This window comes from Rutilus rutilus (assembly GCF_951802725.1).
Source record: "Rutilus rutilus genome assembly, chromosome: 18".
Classification (NCBI taxonomy): Eukaryota; Metazoa; Chordata; class Actinopteri; order Cypriniformes; family Leuciscidae; genus Rutilus; species Rutilus rutilus.
Window position 1 is genome coordinate 22,894,783 of NC_140231.1, and position 14,753 is coordinate 22,909,535.

The window sequence follows — 14,753 nt, forward strand, 5'->3', positions numbered from 1 at the left end:
CTGAAATATTCATACTATACATGCTTCATTAAGACTGAAATACACAAAGGCCCCGCATTCAAATTATTATTGAAACAAATGACAGATAGATGGAGGAAGAGTAAAATATTACTGCCACAATTACATGTTTGTTTCATAGATTTGTACCGATTTGTTTTATTACAGGGGAAACCTCCACATTGCTAAATACTTTTGACAACTCAGTTACTTTGCGTCTTGTGAGTGGAGTCTCTGCCAAAGACTGCATTCAGATAGGAAAGAGGACACGCTGCTCCTTTTCAACCTTTCCAGGTGGGAATACTAGACAGATCAAAGCATGTGTCTGTTAATTACACATATCCTGCAACTTGGTCACGCAGTTAGGGCTCCTGACCGTTCTCATATGTTCCCAACCAATTAATGATCTTTCTCCTGTCCTCTGACATCAGATGAATAGTGTCTGAATTTTCAGCTGATGGATTATGTCAGTTTATCAAATGACAAATGCTTTACAATTTAGATTAATATCTGTAATTTAAACACTTAGCACAGCTGAGACTGGCTCGCTGCCCAATATTAAGAACATTAAAAATCATTAAGGGGATGATATATTGTGTTTAGAGGTACCTACAATATATTATTCAAAAACAGGTTCGCTGAGGATACCGGGTGTGTTGTACCACATTAGTTTTAACACCTGTGCCTGTAAATTAAATAATATTCTCAAATTTATCAGCTATAAATTATTGAATTTTACAATGAACACATCATTTCATATCATTATTATCACCCATCACCACTACCCTCATTTCATTTTAAGCTTCATTTTAATAAAAAATGGTAAACACATATTGTGGCAATGTGGTAACATACAGGACATTTTAATTATAAAGCAACTAAAATTGGATACAAGATTATATACATAAAACATAGTCCAAAAGCTCTAAAAACAATGTGAGATTTGCCAACTGTGGCAAATGTAGGATATTTTGTGCAATCTCTGTTGGTCCGGCAGACACACAAAGTGAAAAAGTATACCCTCCTTGTCTGATTTGTTTCTAGATTAAAAAAATAAATAAATAAATCATGTAGATTAAAAAGCTTGTGTGGATGTATATATCAAAATGAAACAAAACTAATGGTGTTACAACTCCTCAGTCAATATACTGCATCTTTCCCACTCAGCGAACACATGTACTGACTGACACTTATTGGGGCCTTCAGTAATATGAAATTTAGTTAAAACGAATAATAATATAGTGTGATATAATAATAACAACAACATAGTGTGATAGAATCGTATAATATATAGTTATTTATTATTATAATAACAACATAGTGTGATAGAATCGTATAATATAGTTATTTATTAATATATAGCCTAAACAAAAAAACAATCACAATTGTTTGCAGAGTGACTGTTGTCAATCTGGCAACCCAGCCCATGCCGCGCTCGTGAAATCCCTCCTCCTCCGGCACCGTAACTTCCTGGAGACGGGCTTTATTTTTATACAGAAAAATGGCGGCTTTAGGCTCAGATAGTAACTCTGAGAAAGCACACACCGCGTCTGAAGCCCAGTCGGGACGGGGCAATGGTTTTTGGGCTGGACAAGGTCCTGTGGTGCTGCGCGATCCAGCGATTAAACTGCTGAGTCCAGTTAGCGGTCTGGAGCCCCTGTCGTGGGCAGAGGATCACAGACTGGCGGCCTCCAGCACTAACAGCGTGTCTCTCGTGGAGCTGGTGTGTGACATACACAGTCTCAGTCAAAATCTGGTGCTGCATCGCACTCACATCCCCGTGCCGGACACCGCTTGCGAGCTCAAGGTAACTAGCTGCTACTGTGCGCGCGCGCGTTCTCGTTGCTTTATGGTACCAACTCATGTGCACTGTTGCAACCATGTTGCCAAGCCTAAGCCATGTTTTGACGTGACTTGACATCTCAAAATGTGCAAAATAAGTTAATCATCTGTGAGGAATAATCGTATTTAATCCTTAATTTTCCCAGCACAAATTGCATGCGAATGTGAAAATATTTTGTGCAACACTGTATTTTACTCATAACAACTGGGGAACTAAACAAAATATTCAAACATTCAGGAGCATAATTGATTTTTTTCCCCAGTTGTGGGGAGTGATAATCCAAGAAAAAAAATGCATATTTATTTTTATGTCTACTTTAATTGAATGTAACATAATATTTTTATATATATTATATTTAAAACATCACATATTTTATAATGTGAATCAATCAATCAGGTTTTTTTTTTTATATATTTTTTTAAATAAGCCTCTGTGTTTTCCCACTGGTCACAATTGTGATCACTGACATATTTATGTGTCCTGTGATCATGATCTATGAGACAGAGCGATCTTAATTAATAATAGACTTTTTAAATTTTATATGTACTAAATATGGTAGTGGAATCTGTATTATGACATGTATTTTAAATGCTTCTTTTTATGGAGCTTTGAAACAGACATCATCTTTCAGAGAGGCAAACTGGAATTAAACAGCTCTTGTCATGTAACTTCATACCAGACATGTAAAAATTTTCACACGAAGTATAGACAGTCTGCGTCTTTCAGTCTTTCATTTATAGTTGACCATTCTGTGTAAATGCATCAACAAATCCCAGTAAATTTAGTTAACCCCAGTTTGTTTACAAATGTTACTGTTTGGATTATCCCACCAAAATGTACTAAAAAGAGTTTTAAACTATAAATGAAAATGCGACTTGATTTCATGTGACCATTTTTACTAATCATATGAACAGATTGTAATCCCTCCATGACTTTATATAAATAAAAGACTCTATAAAATGATGTTTTCAAACTTATTTCTATGTGTTGAAATATGTGTTATGCACAATTCCTTTAATGTCTTCTTTATATTTTGTTACAGGTGGGCCCAGAAAAGGAGGTGCAGACTGTTAAAGAAAACTTTGCAAAGAGTAAAGATCCAGTTGTAGGCCAAATGATAATGACAGACCGAGTCATCAATCCTCAATGTGGACGCCTCCATGGGGTGAAGTACACCAGCTGGTCACCATTAGGCTGCGACAAGTACGGCCGGTGTCTTCTTGCTTTCTTAACGCTGGACAATCGTCTCACAATCCACAGCAGTCATTTGCGTTTGCAGTGGATGCCTCTCATGGACCTTACAGAACTTTATGGGGAAATGTTAAAATCCAGGAACTACTCTGCTAAGAGCGACGGCTCACCTCCGAGCTCCATTAAAGACTTGGATGAACTACAACGGCGGTATAGCATGCAGACGCCAATGCGCATGGAGTGGTCTGGTCTGTGCAATATGCAGCAAGTTCAGACCGATAATGCATGCAAAGATGTTAGCACTGTGCTTTTGGCTGTACTTATGGAGAATGGAGATGTGGTGGTGTGGCAGTTCAGCTTGCCCCTGCAGGGAAAGGATTCGGTGGTGTCTTGCAACACCATCAAATCTGGAGTGTCTTCGCCAAGCGTGCTCACCTGGTGGGAATATGAGCATAGTGGGCGGAAAATGAGCGGACTTATCGTCGGCAGCTCAGTTGGACCTGTAAAGATCCTTCCAGTCAACCTCAAGGCAGTGAAGGGTTACTTCACCCTCAGGCAACCTGTGGTTTTGTGGCAGGATAAGGACCAGATACCCGTCCACAACATCAAATGCATTACGCTCTTCCATCCGCACCAGAAATGCAACTGCAGCCTAGTGATTGCTGCACGAGGTCCTTATGTATTCTGGTGCTTGTTGCTGATCTCCAAAGCTGGTCTCAACGTTCACAATTCCCATGTCACAGGTCTTCATTCCACCTCTATCATATCCATGACAGTCAGTCATAACAACGGGACCATTTTCACCTGCTCACTGGATGGCAAGGTAAAGAAGCTCACGGCTGTTTTCACGGATGTTGCTGTTGAGTTTAAACAAGAGGAGATTGTTCTGCCAGAGGGAGTTGCAGGTCGACGGATACATGGCATATCCGTCAGTCCAAACGGTGCCTACTTGTCTCTCATCTCGAACGAGGGCATGATCAATGGGCTCCACCCCGTCAATCGCACCTACCAGGTGCAGTTTATCACCCTTAAGACTCCAGATGAAGCGGCCGCTGAGCTGCTCGAATCTCAGATGCACAATCTCTTCAGAAAGACCGACTTGCTGGACTTGCTGCGATGGCGGATACTGAAGGACAAAAGCATCCCTTCGGTCCTCCAGAATAATCTAGACGAAAAGCTTCAAACCTCAGGGTCCACCTATTTATGGCGTTTGAAGCTCTTCCTCCTCAGAGCGCTCTACAAGTCCATGCAGAAAAGCCCTTCGGAGGCCCTGTGGTGGCCGACCCATAGGGACAGTAAAGTGTTTGTTGTGGATGAGGATGCAGGTGGAGGGGATGAAGGCGAGATGGCGGAGATCTCTGCTTCAGAGGAACTCAGGCAGGGGGATGCCGAAAGGCAGCCCAGTGAGGAACAAATGAGGGAAATCGGCAGCAGGATCGAAGAGGTGGAGTCCCAACTGATTCGTGAGAACATGAAGAAGGTGCTGGGCGAGGTATACCTGCACACCTGTGTCACTCAGAACACATGTATACCTACCAAAGGTGTGTGTGACTTCCTCACAAATGACCCTGCAAATGAAGACCGTGCGGCTAAGGTACGAATGTATTTGCTTTATGCACTAGCTGTCAAAAGTTGGGGACAATTAAGATTTTTAAATGTTTTTGAAAGAAGTCTCTTGTGCTTATTACCAAGGCTGCATTTATTTGATCAAAATACAGTAAAAACAGTAATATTGTGAAATATTTTTACAATCCAAAAGAAATGTTCAATTTCAATTCATTTTTAGTCTTCATGCTTCAGTCTTCACTGTATTTTTGTACTGTACTGTATCTCTGTATTTTTGATCAAATAAATTCAGCCCTGGTGAGCGTAAGAGACTTTATTTTATTTAAAATTATTCCAAACTTTTGGAAGCATTTGCATTTAAGGATCGAAACTGGATGATCAAGGTGTAAAAATGTGGGTGTTATTGTTCTTGTTTTAATTGGTAAATAAAAATATTTGTGCAATGAATGAACTTTTTCGAAATACACCATAAAAGTATATTACCCTGAATGTCAATTTCTTTTTTTCCTATTTGATGTGCGACCTTCACAGGTGCTGATAGGTCATATCATGAATAAGATGAACAAACAGACATTTCCAGAGCACTGCAGCCTCTGTAAAGAAGTTCTGCCTTTCACGGACTGCAAACGGGCAGAGTGTAAAAATGGGCACAGATGGCTAAGGTATGTAACCATAAATATGTTGTGATATGTATGTCATGTTATTATAAAATCCTAACTTTTTACAGCTGGTTCCATAATACTTAAAGGAATAGTTCACTTAAAAATGTACATTCTGTCATAATTTACTCACCCTCAAGTTGTTTCAAACATGTATGAATTTCTTTCTTTTGCTGAACACAAAGGAAGATATTTCGAAGAATGTTTGTAACCAGACAGTTGATGGACCCCATTGACTTCCAAAAAATACTATGGAAGTCAATGGTGTCCATCAACTGTTTGGTTTCCGACATTCTTCGAAATATCTTCTTTTGTGTTCAGCAGAACAACTTGAGGGTGAGTAAATGATGACAGAATTTTCTTTTTAAGTGAACTATTCCTTTAAGATATATTTTGCAGTGTTAGGTAAAGTGACACAGTCTTCTTGGCTCAAATTGCACACTTTGATGAACAGATTAATTTTTGATAATTTGTGTAATTTTAGGTATTATTCATATTCTGCTCTTAATCCTTATGAATACCAGAATGTAAAGCCCAAACAAGAGCCTAGAAGACTACAAATACTTTGTAGGTCTAGATTAACGTGCCATGAACAGACATAAAAAGGGTGGAAATTTCACCAGTGGTATAAAATCACCTTTTCTGCTTTGGACTATACAGTATGTAGTTGTTAAACAGGTTTTGAGTAGATTTGACCCACTTTCAAGCCTCTTGTGTGACATTTCATCCATCGGCATGACTGAAAGGAGATTACTGCCCCTAATGGCCTATCAGGGAAATAGTGGCTTCATTGCTGTCATTCTGATCTCTGCCAAGTACTGATCTAAACCTTTCCTTGCCGTTTCTGTTCATGTGTCTTACTGTCTATTTCCCTCTTTCTTTCTTTTCCTTCTTCCTCCCTAAGGTGTGCGCTGTCATATCAGGCCTGTCAGGGTGTGACATACCGCCGCTGTCTATTGCAGGACAGTATTGCCTCAGTAGCAGAGCCCGAGGGTGAGCCATAATGCTGTATCATATCTCCATTCAGAACCACATCGCACCACACACTTACACTTTTACTTGCACACACACAAAACAAGAACTCTGCTGCCCCACAGCAGTGCAAGCTTCGGATGTCAAATGTACTGGTACTCCGGTACCAAGTCGATACGAAAATGAAATGTTAATAGTATGTCTTCTTTTTTGCACTTGTACCAACTCTATTCTGACTGGCAGGTGGCCTGTTTCAAACAATCACGTGCACTTTTTGGTCAAAATGCCCATCTTGGTGAGGCATTAATATAAAAAAAAGTGAATGTAAAAAGTAGTGCTGGGCAACTATTAATCGCATCCAAAATAAAAGTTTGTGTTTACATAATATATGTATATACTGTGTATAATTATTTTGTATATATAAATACACACATATGCATGTATATACAGTATTTATACATAATTTATATTATATATAAATATTTTATACATAAAAAGCAATTTTTTCTTAAATATATACATGCATATGTGTGTATTTATATATACAAAATAATTATACACAGTACACACACATATATTATGTAAACACAAACTTTTATTTTGGATGCGATTAATCGTTGCCCAGCACTAGTAAAAAGGCTTGACAAAAACGTGTTGGATTTATGCACTAATCAGATAACAATATTAAGAAAACAATCTATTACTTGTTACTTGAGTAATTACTTGGAAAAACTTTTTTACTCCGTTTAGAAATACTTGAATGCAACATGTCATTTTTTTTAATTTGTCAATATTTATATTAATATTTTGCTGTTTTTTTCCCATTGCTATTTTTATCTGTTACTGACATTTTGCTAGCTTGACAAGTTGACAATCCTGGTGCATTATAACGTTTTCCAAATGCATCATATTGCAGAACATGGGGAACGATAGACAGGCCATTATGTAGAAAACCACCTTAATTTGACGTACATGTAAATGATAATGCATAATAACAGAATACGTCTCGCCTTTTCAGATTCAGACTGGATCAAGAAAATACTCCAAGGTCCCTGCATCTTTTGTGACTCCCCTCTCTACTAAAGCAGTGAGGCTAAAGATGACAAAAAAAAACAGCTGAGTACTGGATTCCTTTCGTGGCCTACATCCCACATAAATGACTAAAATGCCTTTTATTACTTGAAAGAGAAAGTCTATAAAATAGTCACTAATTATTTTGTAATATAAGACATTTTCCTATTAACAGATCTTTATTTTAAAGCCAAGCTTTAGCTAAAAAGAGATGTGTAATTTTTCATTTTCATGAAAACTGTGACTATATGTGTTAATAAATTATTCTGTTGTATATATTTGCTGCATATTTTTAATTTGTTAATATTATGCTGCACTGACATCCTACTTTGGCATTAAAAATGCATGCTCTTCTTGTGGCTGATTTTAATTGGTTTAAATAAATCCATTTCCTAATTGGCTTTGGGAACATTCCTATGTATCCGCAAACACCAACTCCCCCATCTCCAAATAATGACTTTTCCTTGGCCCGAAGGAAGAGAAGACGACTGTACAAGGAAATGAAAAACAGGGAGACAGAGAGAAAACTGTTTTAAAACTGATCCAGCCCCTCCAAAGGGCCAAACTCTAATGAGATACAACAGTAATGAGGAATGGATCCCAGCTGCATATGTGATACCCATTTTAATTAAGATAGCGAGCTTGAGTGCATATTGTTAAATAAAGTTAGCCCCTTTTTTTTTGTGGGTCGCAGGGAAGACACATGCAGGCCGTGTAATGTCAATGGCGATCAAAGATGGACTTGGGCTAGTTGGACCCTCAGAATGCTCTCCGCCATGTCCGTTCTTATCAACGGTACATCATGTCGCCTTGCCCTGCGATCTCTCTAGTGTCACTGAAGATGATAGCTCGCCTCAGGGCTAGTCGGCAGCCCTGTCTAAGGTTTCGGATGGTATCCCGAGATAAAGATGGCCTGATAATTACACACAATTCCACTCCCCATCTCTCATTCGGTATCACTGAAAGCATTCAGTACTGTCAGAGGCCTTAAAAGTAAAGTAATCAGAGTGTTTATTTAGTTGTTCTAGGTTTTATTATTCATAGAGAGGGCCTCCTTCATTACGATGCGTTCTGAAATGTTGCCATATAATTACAATTGGTAATGCAACATGTAAGGGGTGTTTGATTATGAGGTAATAACGTGCATTATGTATTAATCAAAGAGCGACTTGAACACAAAGGCAGTGCTCAGAACCTCAAATGCCGTCTGCTGCATGTCACGGCAAATTTGTTCACTGACATATTGCGATAAGCATCTAATAACATGAATTTGAAAGCTGTTTTTAAATGATGTACTAGGAAAATGAAAAGATATTTGGATTTCAATTGTACACATAATATACAGTGCATATTAATAGTCGCAGGTGCTAAATGTCACAGATTAGATTATAACTGCAAACGTGATTGAAATTCCAACTTTTTTTTCCCCCTGCCGTGTATTTTCTTTCCTGGATATTAGATTGTCAAATGGATCTTGGCCTTTTGGTTTGAGTGCTAGCTTTGTTGATAGGTGGAGACTTCTCCTGTTGAAGAGGTTAGCTCTGTTTGGCAAGAACCTCCTACTTCTTTAATATAACGATCTGTCAAAAAACATTTCGACAATAATTACGGCCCCCTCCTCTTTCCTCTTTGTGTGTGCTCTTTCAAGACTTCAAAAGGAGGTTTCGTTCTTTTCTCTGTATGAAATATTCATAACTTCTGTGTTCGTGGCTTTGTGCTTTAAACAGATAACAGACAAGATTTTTATATTATTTAATCTCATTTTCTTTTGTTAGTTAACATATTTTGATATACATCACCTTTCGTTAAACGCCTAATTTGTTGAGCCCAAACAAAACGCTAAAAGTCATTCGCTCTTGCACTGAAGCTTTTCTTTTTTGTGCTACAATTTTTCAGTTTTATTTATGGACCTTTTTGTGCTTGAAGTTATTCTTGTTTTTACAACCCAAAAGTATGTGTAAATCTGATTTGTTACAAAAGTCACTCTGTATTTAATGTACAGTATTCCAGAGTTCTTGGTGTACATAGTTATAATAAACTAGATTTTTACAGTTCAAATCCTTGTTTCTCTTTCATGTGTACATATCTATAAATAAACTTTTGAAATACATTTGAGTTTTTTCTAAATTTTTCAGCATATCTGATGATAATTAGATGTTATTGTTCAACTATCTATAGTGTGAATGTTGCAAAACAACACTGTACCACAATATAATTGCACTAATGTATTTTTTCATTCTGACCTTTTTATAGATCAATTATATTATATTTATTCATTTATTTAGAAAAGAATATATTTGCAATTATGCATAAATACCTACTGTGATTTATATTTATACTTTTTTTTTGTGTGACATTTTATGGTTTTACTAACAAACGTGAAAATCACTGTAGGAGTTACTAGTGAATAAATGCATGAATTACTGAGAAATCATTTTAAGGACCGTTAGAACATAATTTATAAAACACGGGGTTAAATATGTTTAAAATAATGTGTATATATAGGTCTGACTATAGGCCCAAAAATAATTTGTGTTCATTTGTATTCCTCTTAGCAATGTTTTCTGACACCAAAAAGAAGTTTCACAATATAATCTGCATGAAAATATGCATATACATGTATATGTATGTGTGATTATGAGTCATACAGGGGGAAAAGAAAATAGCTTCTAAAGCAGTAGATTTTCTGATGTGGCTTCACCTCCGTAGTGTATATACATCAATTTTCCCATCTGAATATATTTCGTCTCAAGTATGCTTTGTAGAAGTGTTCCCTCAGACTTCAGTAATTCATCAGTAATTAAGTCTGTCTGGGGGCTGTCTAGGGACCCCTGGTTTTTCCTGCAGACTCTGAAATCAGGCTGTTAACACGGCCCTTTAACGGGTACATGGACCCGCTGGGATGGAGTCAGTGACCCGTGACTGGCTGATATGAGCGTATGAGAGAGTGTGAGATGTCAATAGTCAGTCTTTCTGCTTGTTCTGCGGTGTGGAGCAGCTCAGGTGGAACTAATGCAGAACCTCACGAAGGCTGTGACCAGAGCTCTGCTTTACTGCAACATTAATTAAAGTCATTCGCTACACACTGAACACACAACCACGGATAAGCGGAAGCGCCAGGGGAGTGTGTGTCTATATATTAATGACCCTATATATTTATGTTCCTGTGTGTAATGTGATGATTAAAAAAATATTGAAGGATGAAAGTTGCCAGATTGTTAAACAGATTTGCAAATACGCAAGAAAAAAAGTCCTCTTGAATCTTCAGAATTTTACATTAGCAACTTTAAAAAAGTGAAATGAATACTGACAATAACAGCACAGCAGAAAATGTTTTAGCATCATACACCTGCACAGCTCTACACTGAAACTAATATAATAGTTCAGATCTACATATGTGATTCTGTTAAATCCAATGATCATTCAAAAAATTATCAAATTATAAATGTCTAATAATAATCATCATCCAGTGGCAAAGCCACATCTGATCCTGTCTGAGTGTGGGTGTTATATGTCAGACTCAAAAGGCTTACATAAAAAGAGCTCTGTTTTATTGAATAAAAGCCATGAAAGAACAGCCATTGGGCGTTTGCATTTCACACCATTTCGACGGCTCACTTCCCCTCTGAAGATTCTCCCACTCTTTCCGAATCCTTTCATCTTGGCTTTCACCACAGAGACAGAAGGAAGCCCTCATTTTGAAGACTGCTTAAAAATACTGTACGTCTCCCAAAGATCAGACAATGTCAAGATTAACCTGCCCTGCACAGAAGTCCCAGAAATGGTCGAAATGAGCAATCAAAACGGCAGGAACTCGTGACTTAACGTGACATGACAATGGAAGCGGTTAGCAGTCAGTCATTCATATGTTTTCGTGTTTAATCTGACAGGAGGTGGAAGCAGCCAGTCCAAATCTACAGCATGAGAGGAGCGGAGACAGATGGGACCCAGTCAGGATACAAACTCACGCGGATGCATTCAACTCCAACTCCAAGCATATGTCATTAGGACAGTTTCCGCATAAATTACCTGAATTTTCAAGCGACCTGCAGGTAGAGGATTAACAGCCCTTTAGATGTGATTTTAGCATCGTAAAAAGGCCTTAAATGTGATAATATGCTAAAAGTTAATAACTATTCTTGAGAAAAAAAATGCATAACTCAGTGGTGTGTCTCTAAAGAGGCACAGCAGCAGCTCGAAGAAATAACTTGTGAGTGAACTGTAAATTCATTTGTCTCCACTTCAAGCAATGGTACAAAGCACTCGCTGCGAGGGAGTGAGTGTGTGCGTTTCGGTATATCGGCACTTGTAATTATTTCAGGGAAAGAGTATGAAGAATTTATAATGAGTATTTTTGTTTTTTAAAAAGAAATACCGGTAATAACTACTATGCAAAGCTATTGGAATGAATATTTATGACCTTTGCTATGAAATATTCATAAAGTCAGTGTAAAAAAAGAACACAAAGGGAGAAAATGGGGAAAACGATGCGTGAGTGAGAAAAGTCATGGGAAGGGAGCCACTGCCTGGAATTCACAGGAAGAGCGACCGACAAAACCTTTGGATCGTATATCTGACATTTATTAACAAAAGCGCCGGCAACATCCTCCTGGTTTTTTAACCAACCACCCCTTCATCCCCGAAGTGATGCGAGTTTCTTTCGTTCATACGATCCTCCCCTCTCTGTCGCTCTGGTTCTCTCTCTCTCTTCCTCTCCGTTCCATCTACCCAAATTAAGAAATTAATGAGGGATAGATTCTTTACCGACTGCCCCTGCAATGTTTACCACTGATGAAATTATAATGCTGCCTCAGCTGTATAATTTATAAGCCAATTAGAGGAAGTGTTACTTGATTTGATGGGGAGCCGACACACAAAGTACATTTAACTAATAGAGAGCAAGAGAGTAGCGCAAGGAAAGAGATCCGGAGAGAGGGAGGGAGGACAGCTGAGGCTGACGAGTCCTTGCGCCACTCTAGGATTACGTGGCTAATTGCCCTGCTTTATCTGTCTGTCACGGATAGCCATGCATATTTCAGTGTTCCCAAAGACTTTGATTGTTTGCACTCGTGTTGGGCCTGTAACAAGCAGAGCAGTGGCCAACGTGGAGAGTAGTTAAAGACTGGCACCAGGAAGAGGTGGAAGAGGGAGGAGGGAAGCGAAGGGAAGGGTTCCGACTACAACTGACAGATGAATATTAGTGGAGAGTGAACGAACTGGAGCACCAAAGATGAATGCAAACAGAAGAACCGTCTGGTGTACTATAATTACAGCAAACTTAGGAGCAGCAGTTTGCTTTGTAGCCAAGACAAGTGCATTTGCTTGAAGTCTCCAAAAAAAAAAAAAGTTTAATCAGTGTTGTTGTCTTGTTTTCCAGCAAAATGTTTGACACATCTTTATAACATGAATTTACTTGAGAAGCAAAATTGTGTAAGATGATCTTTTTTCAGAGCATAAATCTCAAATTAAGTTTATTTGTATGCTTTATTGGCTTATTATTTTCTTTTTAATACAGAAAAACAAATAAGTGGGACAAGAAATGAACTTTAACTGACCTTAACATGAACAGATTTTTATTAATATCTAATGCAAACTTGTTTTAAGTTTTAGATAAGTCTGTTGGAAAATTAGAATAAAACAAAACAAATGTAATAAGAAAGATAAAAATACTGTTGTTTACCTGCTTAGTCAACCGAGTCACCCACTGTTGATTCAATAAACATGAAGTTCATGGAACTTATTACTTCTAAACAATCTTTAGCTGTTACACTATTAAAATACACATTTTCCATAACTGGAGTTTATATGCCACACATACATCAAAAGCTTAAAAATCATGAGCACTGAGCAAAAAATACACAATGGAATATGTTATCTATACATGATGAAGATCAGAAAGATCATCCTGCAAATGTTTTCTTAGCCCAGCCACCCTGCCGGAGCGCTTCAGAGAGCCCGCAGAAGGACAGGCGTGCCGTTATCAGCCTCTGAAAACTGATCAGACATTTATGCAAAAGAGAGAAACTGGAGCGAAGGCATCCTCAATTATCTGATGAGGCAAGTTTATCTGAACGGCTCCCTTTTCTTTTCCTTTTTTGCCTGCGCGAGGATCAAATAGCAGCTCTTTACATAACAAAAGAGCTTCCTGCCTGACCTGCTTCGTTCAGCCTACTTTCTGATGCAGCTGGACTTTCCATAAGGACTTTTCTACTGTAAAATACTCACTTATTCCAAAAAAAGAAACTTGTTCATTTAGATTACGAGCTAATAGCACTACTGACATGCAAACCATTCCTGTTTGGGCCATTAAAACAAAATCCATCATCAACCACACATGGTCCTATAAGAAGTTAAGAACACACCACAATTTTCGCCATATTTTAGCAGCTTAACAGTACAGAAAGACTTTGCCATCCAGTGTTACAGACCTTTTTTTCCCCCTCTCGGCTGAAGACCAATATGCTGCTTCACCAAACATGTTACTAATTCATCTCTTTTAAAGCCTGTGTAACTGGATAGCTGTTAATTAATATAGCTGTCAGTTAAAGGTCTTCTGCTGGACCAGTGGTAACATTAGCTTGACCTGCTAGTCACACTAGGCCTCTATCTGCAGCTCAATTAAGCTAATGCTATGCAAAAAAGGTCTCCAGCCATTAGTTCTCACACCGGGGCCCATTAATAGCATAATTGGGCCATTCCAAAGGGCAATTAATATGGAAGCACGCTATGATCTCTTCCCCATCGGAAGCTTTAAATGCTCCAATATGCACAACAGCAGATTTGAGGGTCCACAGGACGACATGGTTCTAAGATGCATCTCCCTCAGGAGCATGGCTTTTCACTGGCCGAGCAAGTTAGAGAACACAAAAACGCAATAAAAAAATTCCATGACAGATGTTTTTCCTCTATACAGATGAAAACGTTATCAAAATGATTCCCGTCATCCGCGGAAACGACTAAAAACACTATTATGCATGCCAGACAAGTAATTGGCAATGTCACTTTGTAAAGAAAGACTACGCGCCTGCGCAGATACGCATTCAAACCCGCATGCCTATAGACTAAACATGTAATACGCATGTGCACGCCGTCACCGTTACATGGTGATGATAATGGTATCGCTTCCAAAACTCATTTTCAAAAACTTGCACTTTGAAACCTACTTTAAAGTTTGCATTCTCAGGCCACCAAAACGCTGTTGTCGTGTAAATAAACAGCCAGAACGCATTAAAAGTTTTCTGTTTTCAGTTGAAACCGGTGTTGTGTAAGTTAATAACTAATGATTTTTACAACGGAAATGAATCAATTAAAAACGTACTTAACCTAGGCAATGACTTTCTTTTATAGCTGCTGTAAAGTCAAAACAATCTTTGTTGCATTAATTTCCTATTATCACTGTAAAGCTGCTTGGAAACAATCGGTTTTGTAAAAAGCGCTATATAAATGAAGGTGAC

At 38.2% G+C, this 14,753-nt stretch overlaps 1 protein-coding gene across 1 annotated transcript; it reads left to right on the forward strand.

Moving 5' to 3' along the window:
• The first annotated feature begins 1,440 nt into the window (after nucleotides 1-1,440).
• On the forward strand, nucleotides 1,441-7,669 carry gtf3c4 (general transcription factor IIIC, polypeptide 4). The gene is made up of 5 exons (XM_084387077.1): nucleotides 1,441-1,804; nucleotides 2,883-4,625; nucleotides 5,129-5,259; nucleotides 6,161-6,249; nucleotides 7,247-7,669. Exons 1-5 carry the CDS (start codon nucleotides 1,499-1,501, stop codon nucleotides 7,309-7,311), a joined length of 2,334 nt encoding a protein of 777 aa, XP_084243203.1. The 5' UTR covers nucleotides 1,441-1,498; the 3' UTR covers nucleotides 7,312-7,669.
• Nucleotides 7,670-14,753: the final 7,084 nt, after the last annotated feature.